Below are 14,675 nucleotides of genomic sequence, written 5' to 3'. Positions count from 1 at the left end.
AGTAAGAGAGGAGAATAATGAAAGATAGAGTAGGATAGTAGGAGGTAAAAGAGGCCTCAGTCAACCTGTTTAGCCTTATATGGCTAATTGGTCTGTGACACATATTCTCAATTTATCTGTTAAAAAAAAAGAAAATTTAACCATAAAAATTTTGACTAAAGTTCACTTATAAATTTATCCTTAATAATTTCGTCAGTTATCTATGAAGGAGATCCATTGACCTGTTTTGAAAACAGTATTTTCAGTTAGAACATTTTTTTTTTTTTTTTTTTTTTAAATTACATAAAAATTAAAGGACTTAAGGTCTGGTCAGTTGAACTGAAAGGGAACAAAATAAGGAACTTACAGACCTGGTACCACTGGGACTTAGAATGGGGTAGAAGACTGGCCCGGGAGATGCCGCTCACAAGGAGCAGCACCGCCTCGCAGCCCGGGTTCTCAGATCTACCCCCCTTATTTGGAGTAAAGGAAACCGTGCCAGCGAAAGCTTTGTGGCGAGGAAGAACAGAGTGGTTGTTACTTTTCCTAGGGAGAGTTTGGTGGAGTTTTGGAGATACTAAAGAAATATACAGAGCTTGATGCGTCCCTGTATAAGAAAGCATATTTTCAGTGGTTTGCAGTATTTGTTCACAAATTTAAAGTCGCCTAGTAGATGTCTCTCTTGCGCAAGAAATTTAGGAAGGTTAAAAAAAAGAAACCTTTCCTTATTCCTGCGTACATTAAATTTGCGTTCCGTACCTGGGATTTTTTCCGTACCTTCCAGATGTGATACTTTAAGACGTTAATTAAAAAAATGGCGAATTTTTGGGTCTTGTTGACTGGTGGCGGGAATTGCAGGTGTATGACCTCTTCTAGTGATAGCATCGGGATTCTCAGTGCTGTGCTCAGTCTTTGCCAGACACGTTGGGCTGGTGGGCAAAAATAAAAGAAATGCTCCACCGTTTCCACGCCCCGGCAGACATCACAAAAGGGATCGCACGGACTGGGTACGTACCTAGATTTAACCTGTTTCACCGGGAGCTGCCCATAAGCTATTCGCCAGGCCAGATCCCGATGAAAAGGCTGTCCCCAGCTATTCTTGATGTTTTTAAAGAGAATTTCATTGTTTGTCCCGAGGTTTGGTGTATCATGCCTGGAGAGTTGGAAGAAATCCCAGTATACTGCTTTCGGTTTGTGTGTGAGGATTTCTGTTCCTTTGTTTCTAAGTACTGTGAGTGATTTTACTAGTGTGCGGTACCACTTGGGCACAACCCTTGCACGGGGTCCAGCATAGTCCGTGGTTCCAAAGAGGGGGAGGAAAAGTCCTATAAAATATCTGATTAGGAGGCCTGAAATATGGTTTGAGTTTAAGGCCTTCCGTAAGGTTTTGAATGTATTTGCATAAAGAATGCTTTTGAGATCAGGCAGAGCGTACCCCCCTTCTTCATGTTTTAGTTGCAGGTATTGTTTTTTTAACCTCATGTTTTTTTTCATTCCAGAAGAAATCTATGAGTTTTTTTGGATAATTGGTTTTCTTGTAGCAGTGTGATGCCTGTGATATTGACTGTGTGCATCAGCATTGGGGTAATGATTGTTTTTATCACTGTGGCTCTGCCATAAAAGGAGAAAAAGGTCGGTTTGAATAGACTTATCTTTTCCGTACTTATTTCCTGTAATTTTTTAACTGGTAAAGCTAGCGACTCAGAAAAGGGAACTCCTAGTATTGTTAGCGGCTGCGTATGCAGCGCTAAACCGTAGGGAAGTCCGGTGTTATGGAAATTTCCAAAATTTTTGATTTTGGTTTTTTGTGCATTAACTCAGAGACCACTGACTATGCTGAAGTTTTGCAGTATGTCAAGATAGATGCAGATAGACTCAGAGTCTCTGAGTGTGGCCACTACATCATCTGCATATGCTACTATTTTGCACTGTTTGGAGACTTGGGGCAGTGGAATACCATTAATTGCAGGGGTGTTCTCTATTCTTTTGATGAGGGGTTCTAATGCTAGGGAAAAGAGAAGGGGGCTTAGTGGGCAGCCTTGCCTAGCCCCTCTCTTTATACGGATTGGTTCTGTCAGAAACCCATTAATAGACAGTTGTGTTGAGGCCTCCGCGTACATATGTTTAATTGTACGCCGAAGTCTCGGGCCTAATATGTGATAAAAACAATCATTACCCCAATGCTGATGCACACAGTCAAAATAAGGTTATAACACCTTATGGTAACTTGTTTTGGTAAAATACTTACAAGCTCTGCATTACTAAATCTTGGTATTTCTAGCCTGGCTCCCACTGATGAGACCTCAATAAAGGTCGAAACCGGTCTGGGTAGTGGCTCCCTGCCTTTAATACAAAACATCATACATCCCCTTCTTGGAGATGTGTTTTGGCATTAAGGGTAAATATTAAGATTAGTGATCAGAGCTTGCTCCACCTTTACCACGAGTTGCCTTGGTCTTGCACTACCTGCAGGATCAGCTAGTCTTGCATCAATTGCAGGCGCAAACTTGACATTTTGTCTGTTTGCTTACTTGGGAAAAAATGGAGTAAAACCAGGTTAAAATTGCTTGGTATCTTTAAGATCATATCTTTATTATTATTTTTTTTTTTTATTGGGGACACTTCTGGTCTCATAATGGTGGTATCATAATGGCTATGAAATATCAACTACCATCTCAAGATGTGCAAAATCCATGCCACACTGAGATTTGAACCCAGAACTTATTATTTACTCACTCCATTAAGGTAGTCTGATCGGTGAACAATCCAGATTAGGCATATAGCCTAATATGAATAACAAATGCAAATGACAAGATTCTAAAATAATGCTTGATTCTAAGCTATAATGTCTCAACTAATGTCTCTAGCTACTTTCAAGCTAGAGACATTAGTTGTGTTTAAAGCAAATTTTTAAGATATTAACCTTTTCACTATAAATATAGAATTAGCCAAACTCTCCTTGTCAACTTATTTTCTTTTATAATTTAAATTAAAAAATCACAACTATAATTTTTGTTTTGTTTTCAAGGTTAACTAAAATTGTGAAAGGTCAATTATGTTTTATTGAAATCTTGCTTGGTATTTTGATACAATAATATACATTCTGTATCACCTCATCATATTTTCAAAATTCTGCAATTATATGATATTTTTTGAAACAAGAAGTGGATAAATATCCCAACATTCGTCACATATATCTGCTCTCTATTTTTCTTCTCTTTGAATCAGGCATTTGGACACACACATCACAACATCCTGTGGGATTTTTTTTTTTTTTTTTTTTTTTTTTTTTTGGAGTGGGAAGAACCAATGCTGGGAACTATCTTTCTTTCAATCTGGAGGGTTGGTCACCAAATGACACCCATCACATTTTAGTAGTTGCTCTTGGATATGGAAAAAAATTTGAAAAAAAATCTCTTATGAGAGTCAGTTGAAAATCTGCAAACATTATGTTTTTCCTTGTATTCACTTCATTCAATGCCTTAGAATTTAAAAGTCATAAAAAAAGACTTCAGCAGAATTACTCATGATGTCTGAGCTGTCAGCTGCTTGTGTTAATCTTATTGTATTTTATTACAAAATGGGTGAGCTCAAGAATACTTGAGCTTAGCAAGGATGCTATTTTTAAACTTCTCAGGATAGTTCAAGCTTAGCAGTGAAAAAGTTAATGATACAGTATTTAACTTCTGTGTAATTACCAGAATATATTGCTGTGATTTACATTATTACAATGCTGTTATACAAGAAAAGGTAACAATTATGTAGTCAATTTGATAAATTAATAAGCAAAAAGCAATAATTATCCTGTGAGCACAATCAGAATACTACACTTCTTTCAATATTCCACGCAGCATATATTTTACTTACCATTATAAAGTAAAAGAAGAGGAAGTAGAATAGACATCCACTTTTGTTCAATAGACCAATCATAAAAGACAAACATTCTTAATGAATGGGCAAACCAACACTTTAAAGAAAGGAGAAAAAGAAGTTTACTATATGTGTACATACATATAAAGTAATCTCACATTGATATTCTTTCTGATTTGAATATTCATATATTGATAACAATGTTCTACAAAAATATACAAAAAATAATAATAATAATAATAATATATTTTTTATGACAATCTCATTCATGAGAAGTTTGAGATGTATAATAAATTAATCCAATGGGTGGGCTAATTAGATAATCCAGAAATTCTGCTCTAAAGACCAAATATGGTAAAAATTTGGTCTTTATAAAAAAAATTTAGAAAGTTTTTCTTGTCACTTGTTAAATTAAACAAGAATTAAACAAGTTTTTGTTAATAAAATTACTAAAAACACTGGACTTCTTATAACACCCGAGAAGTGTTTGAACAGCAAAGAATATATTTTTATTGGATAATGCCAGTCGGATTGCATGAGTATGCGATCGTGGGGAAGAAGACTAGCGAAGAGTGAGAGGGGTAGGGAAAAAAGAGAAATCATATTCTTGTGTCACTGAATGTGACATTATGGGGAGGTGGGAGAAGAGAAAAATATTAAACTCATATGTCTAACTCTCATATTGTTGTTATTATTATTATTCAGAAGGGAAAAAAGTACTAGATCTGTTGGTGAACGTACTAGAACACTAAAAATTTATAAAGCGTACTAGATCTAGTACGAAAGTACTAGATGTGGTCACCCTGGTTACACCATGATACTGCTAGACTTTGCAAAGGCATCTGACAGAAAACCATCTGGGAAAACTATTACATAAGCTAGACCAAATGTGAATGAACATGAGACTGGTGGCATGGATAGAGGGATGACTGACTGACTGATAGACAGACAGCATATGGTATAATCAAGACAAATGAGAGTATGAGAGTGACTAGTAGAGTGTCCCAGGACTCTGTACAGGGCAACTACTTTTTAATTTTTATATTAATGATATTAGCAGAAAATGGGGAACTATTCAGTTGTTTGCATCATAATTTCCTAATATGTACCTTCAAGAGTGTTCAGGCTACTATGAGCGCATTATATGATTAAGTTGCATTATTATTAATCTCCTATCCACAATTTTCCTCTATTACTTGTAGGCATTCCAATATTGTCATATTTAACGTTTCATGCTTCTAAGGCACTTCTGATTGAATCAATCCACTTAGGTCTTCCACTGGGTCTCTTTCCTGCCATCTTGATGTCAAACACCTCTTTTGCTAACTTTTCCTTGCCCATTCTATTTAAGTGATCATACCACCTTACATTAGCTCTGTTTACACATTCTTGAATGTTCACAATGTCAAATTCCTTTCCAATACCTTCATTTTTAATATGATTCTGCCATCGATTCCATCTGTTCACCCCCCCCTAATTTTTTTTCAGAACCCTCATATCTGTGGTTTCAAGTGATTGATTAGGTGCTTTATTGCTCTCAGATCCATAACTTAAAACTGTTTTGAACACTCTTGTATACTGCGAGTTTGGTGTTTTGGCTAATTTCTCTCCTATTCTATATAAATTTATTCAGCTGGCTACCCACCATACCAGCTTTGCTTACTCTGTTGTCTATTTCCAGAGATTTAACCTGCCCTACTAAAAAATGTTCCAAAATAGATAAAATATTTTACTTGTTCTACAGGCTCTCCATTCAGAATGGAGTTGATGTGTTCACTGTTTCTGCCAATTTTCACAGTTTTTGTCTTTTTATTGCCAATTTTCATTCCAAAATTTGTTACAGCTATTATTCAAAATTTAATTAGAGAATCCTGGAGACTTGCACTAGATGTATTTAGAAGTAAAACATGACATGCATAAAGCAAAGAGCTAAGATTGACATCTCCAATTCTAATATCAGACCTAAAGCCACTTTCTTTCATAATGCAATCCATACAGATGATGAATAAGAGTGGAGATAATGTGCATCCTCAGTCTTATCCCTGATTTTACATCAAACCATATTTGTGTATTTCCTTCAGTTCTAACTGCTGACTTACAACTTAAATATAGACTATGTATTGCTCTGTATGTCCGCGCGGTTAGCCTAGTGGCTTTGCGCTTCGCAACCATATGCCTGGGGAAGGAGTGTCCTAGGTTCGATTCCCGTCGGAGATGTGAGGAGCTGAAGGATCTTCCTCAGCCATGGCCAAGTTAGCCGGTCTTGGGCGCGGGCAGTAGGGTTTTTTCCGCCAGTTTATCTGGTGTTTTTCATCCCGCAAGCAGGCAAACCGGCCCCGTGAACACACAGAGATACAGCCAAGAATACCTTCAGGCATAGGAGTGATCATTCTATCCTCGTATTTCGGTTACGATATCCAAGCATGCTTGGAAGGTTGTGGGCCTTAAAAGCCTGTTAAAGCCATTGGGATAGGATTGCTCCGTATAATGTTCCATTTACTCCATACAACTGAAGTGTTTTGAAAAGGCATATGACAAGATACTTTGTCGTATGGCTTTTTTAGATCTATAAGTACAAATCTTTGTCATACTCCCATGATTTCTGAACTATCTGTCATAAAATGAAAATAAGATCTTAACAACCTTTATTTGGCCTGAACTCAGCTTCTTCTTCTAGTTGCTCTTGCACAATCATTCTCAACTTCTTTTCAAGTTGCATAAATCTTACCTGGAACACTCAGTAGAGAAATTGCTCTGTAATTCTCACATTCAGTTTTATTTCCTTCTTTACAGATGGCTACTATTAGAACACTACTCCAATCATCTGGAATTTGACTTTCTGACCAGGCCCTTTGATTATGCAGTGTAGCCAATTCAAAACTTTTATATCTTCATAATTAAGCATTTCTGGTCAAATATCATCTACCCAGCTGTCTGCATTTCAAGTTTTTGATGGCTTTTTCTACCTCATGTATTATTACGTACTCCTCTTTGCATTCCACTTGAAAATATTCTAGTCACTGCTTGCTTCGTTTAATAATCTTTCAAAGTAATTATTCCAGACATTTAGGATATCCTTATCTTCAGTTTTCATGTGACCTTTATCATCTTTGATTGCTTTTACAGTACTGTTTCCTCTATTTCTAAGCTTTTTCAATAGCTTCCAGAACATTTTACCACCTTCTTGATATTTATTTTCTGTATTCTTATTCCCATGACTTTTGTTTAGCTACCTTTACATATAGCTTAGCTTTCTTACATATCATTCTGTATTCTTTTAGGGCATATGCTGACTTATTTGCTAGGAACATTTGGCTTGCTTTCTTCTTTTCCAGCACTGCCTCTTTAACTTCTTGTGTCCATCATGGGGGTTCTTTTTTTTTCCTATCCTTACAGACAACTTCACCTTCGAGACTACACTTTACCTCTAAAAACTGCTCAATTTTAATTCCTTTTAAAACTTTATTGCATCCTGTTCTTTTCAATACAATACCCATTTTTATCCTGCTTAGCACTAAGTAAAGTCACTTCCAATTTCATATCCTCTGTACACACTTGTATCTTGAACCAGTATAAAGATATCACTATCAACAATGATGTAGTCAATGAGGCTTTTCTTATTTCTTGTGTCTTCTCTCCACATGAACTTGTGCACATCTTTATATTAGAAGGTAGTGTTAGTAATGACTAGTCTATGTCCTGAGTAGAAATCCAGCAAATATTACCATTATTATTAGCTTTGCCCATTTCTCTAATTTTCTCAAAATGTTCCTATATGCCTGGTGGGATTCATTTTCTACTCTGCTGTTTAAGTCTCCAACAAGGAGACTTAAATTTTCTTTATGTCAGCTGCCTGTTCTAATGACTCAAAAAAATTCTTCCACTTTTTCCTTACAAGAACTGCTGTGCGACCATAGGCACAAATAAGCTTCATTGTCCATTTCCCCATTGAAGTCTGTCTACATCACTCTACTTGAAACTACTTTGCATTCAAGAAATTTATCTTTATGTTTGGTGTTGAATGCTATCACTACTCCTTTTGCTTGATCATTATTTCCTGAATATAACATCCTATACTTATTATTTAGTAAATTCTCACCTGTTTTTGTCTTCTTTATCTCAGCAATGTCAAGCAAGCTTCTGCAAATTCGATTTCCTTTCCATTAAACTCCTTATATTGATGGTTCATATGAAGATTTATTCTTTGTTTTTCTTCTTCTTCTAGATGTTGAGTTGGAACATTCCAGTAGCTAACTTTTCACTGTTCTCCCTGGTTTCCTGAGAAAAACAGTAGGGGCCTTGTTAAACTGAGTGATGACCCAGCTGGCATGAAATCTCATCATATTGTACCATCATGAGCATTTGTAATAAAAAAAATTAAACTCTCTATTGGTTTAAGCCAATAGAGAGTTTAATTGGTTAGCTAAATCCCAAATTGCCAGCCCATTCTCATTCACTCAGTAGCTACTAATGGGGTGAGTAATGGACATTAGGTCAGAAGCCCCAGTTAGTCCTCCACATTCCTGAAAGGTGATGTGGAGGTCTCCTCCTAGTTATTTGGCTTTGATCCTGTTTGGTGACAATGCATAACTGGAAAACAAATAGTTGATAAAGATGATATAGGTATCCTGCAGGATAAGATGATTTAAATAAACTGGCAGTGTGGGCAAAGGATAATGGCTATCAGGTAATGCACTTTAGGATGAAAAAAAGATTACACATGTTGTATTATATTGATGGATTACAGGAAATGAATAAGGCTGGGGATCTGGGGGTGATGGTGGATAGAGATTTGAAGGTCAAACATATTGCAAAAGTGGAGCCTCCATAGCTCAGTCAGTATAGACAAAGCCCTTTGGCCAGAAAGACCTGGGTTCGATTCCCGTCTATGACCTTTATCTGGTCTTTATTTGACTAAAGGTGAGTTAGCTGGTCTCGTATGGAGGAAGAGGATTTTTTCTACTCAGAAACTGTTTTTTTTTTCTTTTGTCCCTCAAGACAGACAAATTGGCCCAACACACACACACACACACACACACACACACACACACACACACACACACACACACACACAGATCTACAGTCATAAAAAATATATATACTTAATTCCTCATCAGGAGGACTCAACTTGCTCCCCCCCAAAGGGATAGAGTAGAAAAGGAGGGGGAAACCTAATATGAATATTATTATTGAAAAAAGTTAGTAAAACAACTCAAAGGATTACTTGGATGTTTAAGACCACACTGACAAGTAAAGTAAGGGAGATGTGGCCAATTATAGCCTTCTTTATAAGGCTATAATTGGCCACATCTTGATTACTGCAGATTTGATCAGCTGAGTTTCTTGGAGATTAGGAGATGGTGGAGAGGATTCAGAGACGAGTGACTAAGCTGGTAACAGGTCTGTAGAATGCTCCCTATGAGGAGAGATCGAAGGTATGCAGGTTGCAGAGTTCAGTTGGCAGGTAGATTACTTGTATAATAATAATAATAATAATACTGTAATAATAATAATAATAACTGCAGAAGCACTAGATGCTTCTGCAGCTCTAGGCTTCTTATTGCCTAAAGGGGAACTATGCGAGTCTCAATATATTATGTGCTTTTGGTAGCAATGCAATCTGATATATTTTAGTACAAGCTCTATGGCACAGAGCTCAGCTGTAAAGTTGTTACATTCTAGTGATATTTATGCAGATATAATGTTGTCTGGAAAGATGGCAGGAGACTCAATAAGTCCTCCAATTTTGAGCAATCTGTGTAGACAGGCATAAAATCAGAGTATTGCATTCTATGAGATTTGAAGAGCTGCTGGTAGATGACAGGAGAGGTGGAAAATTTTAGTAGCCTACTGAAAGAAAAGTTACATGTTGGCATGTATGACTGCCATGGCAGAAGTGTGTTTGGTGGCATCTGAGCTATGTTGTCTACTGCAATCGCTAGAGCTTGTAGAAGAGCTTTTATCTGCAAACCAAAGATTCTCCCATTGTAGATGAAAGATAGCTGACTATGTGGGGTGGTCTGGCAGGGATTTTATTTTTGTTGTATATAACAGAGACAGCTACCAGCATCAAAGTAACAACGGGAGTTCATTTGCCTCAACAAACAGACTAGGAATAGATGCAAAATGCTCCACTTGCAATTCTGATGGCTTGATGGTGAACAGTTCACTCTCCCTGGCAGAAGCATTGAATTGACTTGGGATCTACATTCAAGTTTTGATCTTATCTGCATTCTGTACAAACAAAGCAAAGAATATGTCAGCATCCCCAATATAGGGTGCTAAGAATGTTATTTGTCTCATAACAGATGTATCCATGCCATCTGAAGATGGTCCATCTACTAGAGGGTCTCGAGGCATGTTTTTGACCCTCCGTGGTGCATGCTCCAATACTTTTTTTTTTTATTATTAGTGGATTTTCATATAGTAGGACCATTTCTGGCATGCCCTCAGGAATGAGTCCATAACCAACTGGTTTCCTTCATTCATTCAAAGGAGATGGAAAACATGTCATATTGTTCAGGGATATTATAATCCCACTGAAAGTGGGATTAACATATGCATTTGGATCTCTATTGAGACCTCTTTTTTTTTTTCTTTTTTTTTTTTTTCTTTTTTTTTTACAGCTGCCTCCTCTGTTTTTATTTATTGGATCTCCTTCTCATCCTTCCATTTTTGGCATACTCAGGAGTATGCCAGGTAGTCTCCCTAACAGAGCATTTTGGTGTTTTGTTACAGTCATTACTCTCATGATCTTTACTGCCACACTAGGCATAGATGTCACAACAGGCAGTTTGAGAATAACCATATATCTGATATTTAAAGTTGTAAGGGGTTTGGGATATACAGCCTTACTGGACATTTCAAATAACCTCCTTGACAGATGCCTATCCCAACAGTATCAGGATTTGTTTCATCAGAAACATCAAGTAGATCCCACTCTGATCTTAAATCTACACTGAACTGTTGTATTTTAATAACATATTGGCAAACAGCTTTCATAAATAACATAAATTATGTAATAATATTAATATTTATTAATAATATTATTATACAAATATTAGTTATGTAAAAATATTAACACTTACAGTGACACCAAAGGTAAGAAGAAGGAACACAAATCTAAACCAGATTTCTAATTGGGTGAATGATGAATTGTAACTTTTGAACTGAAATGGAAGATGCAATAAGTGCTTTGCTATAAAATAATAAGTAATATAACTTCATTTAAAATTACACCTTTATAATTTTTTCTACTGTAATATTTTGCAAATAAGATCTGATAATTCTCTTTAACATCAGGCTTTACTTCAGCACAAAAAGCAAATACCATTTGCTCTTGATATTCTTTGAATATACAGGAAGAAAGAAAAAAAGAAGAAGAGGAATGATTATGGAAGGATAACTGTAATGAATGCTGATAGTAGAGAAGTGAGAGGAGCAGAAGAAATAACTGAATTACCAAGCGATCACTTTCTGAAGATATATCATCTACATGGAGATAATGTTGACTTATATGACAAGAACTAATAAGAGAATAGAGGTAAGTCAAATTGGAGATAATAAGAATAATACATTGTTAGATTGTGATAGAGCGGAAATTTATGTATTCCTATCTTATCACAGTCTAACATGCTTTTCCAAACAAAAGAATGAGATAAATACAATAAATTGCCTCTAAGTGTAGAATAAGTATTATATATATATAAATCAAACATGTTCTTTAATGAAAGGGTAAATAAGTATGTAATTTGTGCCGTTCACGAATGTGATTAAATTGATATTGAAGGTATAAAACAGTAACAGAGCAATATAAAAGTTCATATATAAAAGAGTTATGGAATGCAAGCATGGTGGGGGGGGGGGGGGGTGGGGGGGGGGGGGGGTGGGGGGGGGGGGGGGTGGGGGGGGGGGGGGGTGGGGGGGGGGGGGGGTGGGGGGGGGGGGGGGTGGGGGGGGGGGGGGGTGGGGGGGGGGGGGGGTGGGGGGGGGGGGGGGTGGGGGGGGGGGGGGGTGGGGGGGGGGGGGGGTGGGGGGGGGGGGGGGTGGGGGGGGGGGGGGGTGGGGGGGGGGGGGGGTGGGGGGGGGGGGGGGTGGGGGGGGGGGGGGGTGGGGGGGGGGGGGGGTGGGGGGGGGGGGGGGTGGGGGGGGGGGGGGGTGGGGGGGGGGGGGGGTGGGGGGGGGGGGGGGTGGGGGGGGGGGGGGGTGGGGGGGGGGGGGGGTGGGGGGGGGGGGGGGTGGGGGGGGGGGGGGGTGGGGGGGGGGGGGGGTGGGGGGGGGGGGGGGTGGGGGGGGGGGGGGGTGGGGGGGGGGGGGGGTGGGGGGGGGGGGGGGTGGGGGGGGGGGGGGGTAAGTTAAGGATATGTTAGAGTAAAGAATTGGCATAATATAAAGAGATTATGAAAGATGTGAATGTTATCTTGTGTAGTCTGACAGAGCTACGGAGTTTTAGATTGATTGTGATAATAGTACATGACTAATGCATTAGCGGAGGTTAATATAATTCTTACTTTAGGAAGCTACTGTATAATATTTTGTAAGTGTAATAGTAGTGTTTGAATTTTATATACCTTGCCTGGAGCTCCCTTAAGATGGGATTTTAATTTATGTTATTATGTGTATCAACTTTTGAGTATAATAAACCTTGCTTTTGATTCTAACAAAGACTTTCTGTGATTTCTGGAATCCGATGCACCACTTATAAAATATTAATGCGAGCCTATGCGGGATATTAGAAAAGAGTAAATTTTGGTCACGTATGCAGAGTCGATAGGTATCATTAAGTACTGTCCTGAGATTACCTCTTGGTTGTTAATATTAATATTAATAATCTAATAGCGCTAAGTGGCGCAGCGAAACAAATAAATTTCTTGGCGTTTTACGAGAGGTAAATCTCAGACACTCTGATACTGCCTCGTTCTCGAGGAAATTCCATTGTCCCTCAGAGGTACCACGTGTTACCCGATAGAGTGTATTATGGAGATATAGCATAAAAGGTTAAAATAGTTGTGATAAGTAAATCGGCAACACAACATAAATGGAGCAGCCGGTAGGATACTGGTAGAATAAGGTTAAGAAAGAAGAAGGTTTAGGTTAGAAAAGATTGAAAAAAAAATACAACCATTGTACAAAAAAAAAACTACAATTCGATACAACAACATGATTTCAATATGAATAGAGGAGTGAATGAATGAGATACTGGCTCAAGAAAGTTCAAAATAAACAGCAGTGCCTGTAAGGCTGTTTACATCTCAGCAATGGCAGAGCCCCGAGGGAAAAAGAGAGAAAATAGTTCCATTACGTAAAGAAGGCTCCATGATAAAGGTAGCTAAATTATAGACAAATTAATATCTTAGGAGTGGTTGTTAAGGTAATGGAAAAGTTGGCTAAGGGTCAGTATTGGGTGGATATTCCTGACCATGATATCGCTAGACTGCAAAGTAACTGGCACAATACTACAGAACCCTTTTATGCACATGAAGCAAATGGGAATGGACATGCAGTGAAAGGTGGAATTACACAAGTAATGAGCCCAGTGATGTGCTACAGAACTGTACTTGTGCTGCTGTTTAATTTATATGTTAATGATAATGAGAATGATCCGAGGGAAACATTGAGTTGTCTACCAATAATGCTAAATGGGGTAGCAATTAATACAAAGTGATGCAAATGCAGAGCTCCTGTAGGATGATTTAAATAGCCTAGCAGTTAAGCAACAAATAATAACTGCTAGTGCAGTGAGCCAAAATGTAACATTATGCTTTGGAGTAAAAAGCTGCATATTAAATATATGACACTAGACTGCAACAATTAGACATTTTCGTTGATTGACTGGCTGCGCCAGGACATGGATTACAGAAGTACACAGGGTGTTGGCAGGTAAATAATAAATAAATAGTTACAAGAAGATAAAATAGTGAATAGTATAAAATATATGTACAAAGTTATCAGAATGTAAATGATTAAATAAAATGTATGCACAAATTTTAGCACATACAATGCCGCATCTACATATACAAATCCATAATTAAATGTGTTTGAATAAATTGTTTTTTAAAATTTCAAAAACGTTTATACAAACTGTCTGAGTCTGATAGCATCTGGGTGAGTGTATAGGGCTTGGCCAGATAAGTAAAAAAGTTACTTCTTTCTTGTGTGAAGTACTCGCACTCCACCAGAATATGACTAATGTTAAAATGGGTGTTGCATTTCCTACACATGGTGGGTTATCAGCCCTCAGTAAATAAAACTGTGTAAGTTGACTGTGACCTATGCAAGGAGAACTTCCTCTCTTCTGTTCCTACATTGACTAGACTACCAGTGCTTAATGTCAGGCTTAATCTCATGTAATTTGTTCATCAGTGCTTCCTGCCATGAGTATTGCCATTGTGCAATTAATATTGATTTTAAAGCCTGTGGGTTGTCAGTATAAGGGACTGTCGAACAGTAGGTCGAGAAAGTATGAGCTGATCTAGCAGCTACATCTGTAATGTCATTTCCCATAATTTACTGCAATTGGGGGGATCTGGTTAGAGATTGTAATGTTAGAGAACACAGCAGAACAACCAATAGAGATCTCTGATCTTCAACCATCAGTATAGATGAGCAAGAAATCAGAGTGGGCTGCTCTGTGTGCATTGAACAATTGAAGGTAGACAGATGAGGTTGCATGAGACTTCTGTAGCTGACAAAGTGAGAGATTGCAGGATGGGGTACAAGTCTGCCATGAAGGAATGCAGTTTTTGTTTGAGTAATGTCAGTACTCATGACAATAGCTTCCATAGCCTCAACATGCATACCAAATTGGACGGGAGTCTGGTGTGTGT

At 38.1% G+C, this 14,675-nt stretch overlaps 1 protein-coding gene across 1 annotated transcript in view; it reads right to left on the bottom strand.

Moving 5' to 3' along the window:
* The window catches only part of LOC150094186 (transmembrane protein 181), a 324,122-nt gene that overhangs the window by 157,607 nt on the left and 151,840 nt on the right, over positions 1 to 14,675 (bottom strand). Inside the window, exons 6-7 of the mRNA XM_090411991.1 lie at positions 10,938 to 11,018; positions 3,847 to 3,946 (exon numbers count right to left, since the gene is read on the bottom strand). Of these exons, the coding sequence (XP_090268117.1) occupies positions 3,847 to 3,946; positions 10,938 to 11,018 (181 nt within the window). The remainder of the gene's footprint in view (positions 1 to 3,846; positions 3,947 to 10,937; positions 11,019 to 14,675) is intronic.

The sequence above is a fragment of the Typopeltis vanoorti genome, chromosome 22 (assembly GCF_054136105.1).
Source record: "Typopeltis vanoorti isolate ZY-2024b chromosome 22, IOZ_Tvanoo_1.0, whole genome shotgun sequence".
NCBI lineage: Eukaryota > Metazoa > Arthropoda > Arachnida > Uropygi > Thelyphonidae > Typopeltis > Typopeltis vanoorti.
Note: the sequence above shows the minus strand (reverse complement) of the source record. Positions and strands in the feature narration are given on the sequence as shown.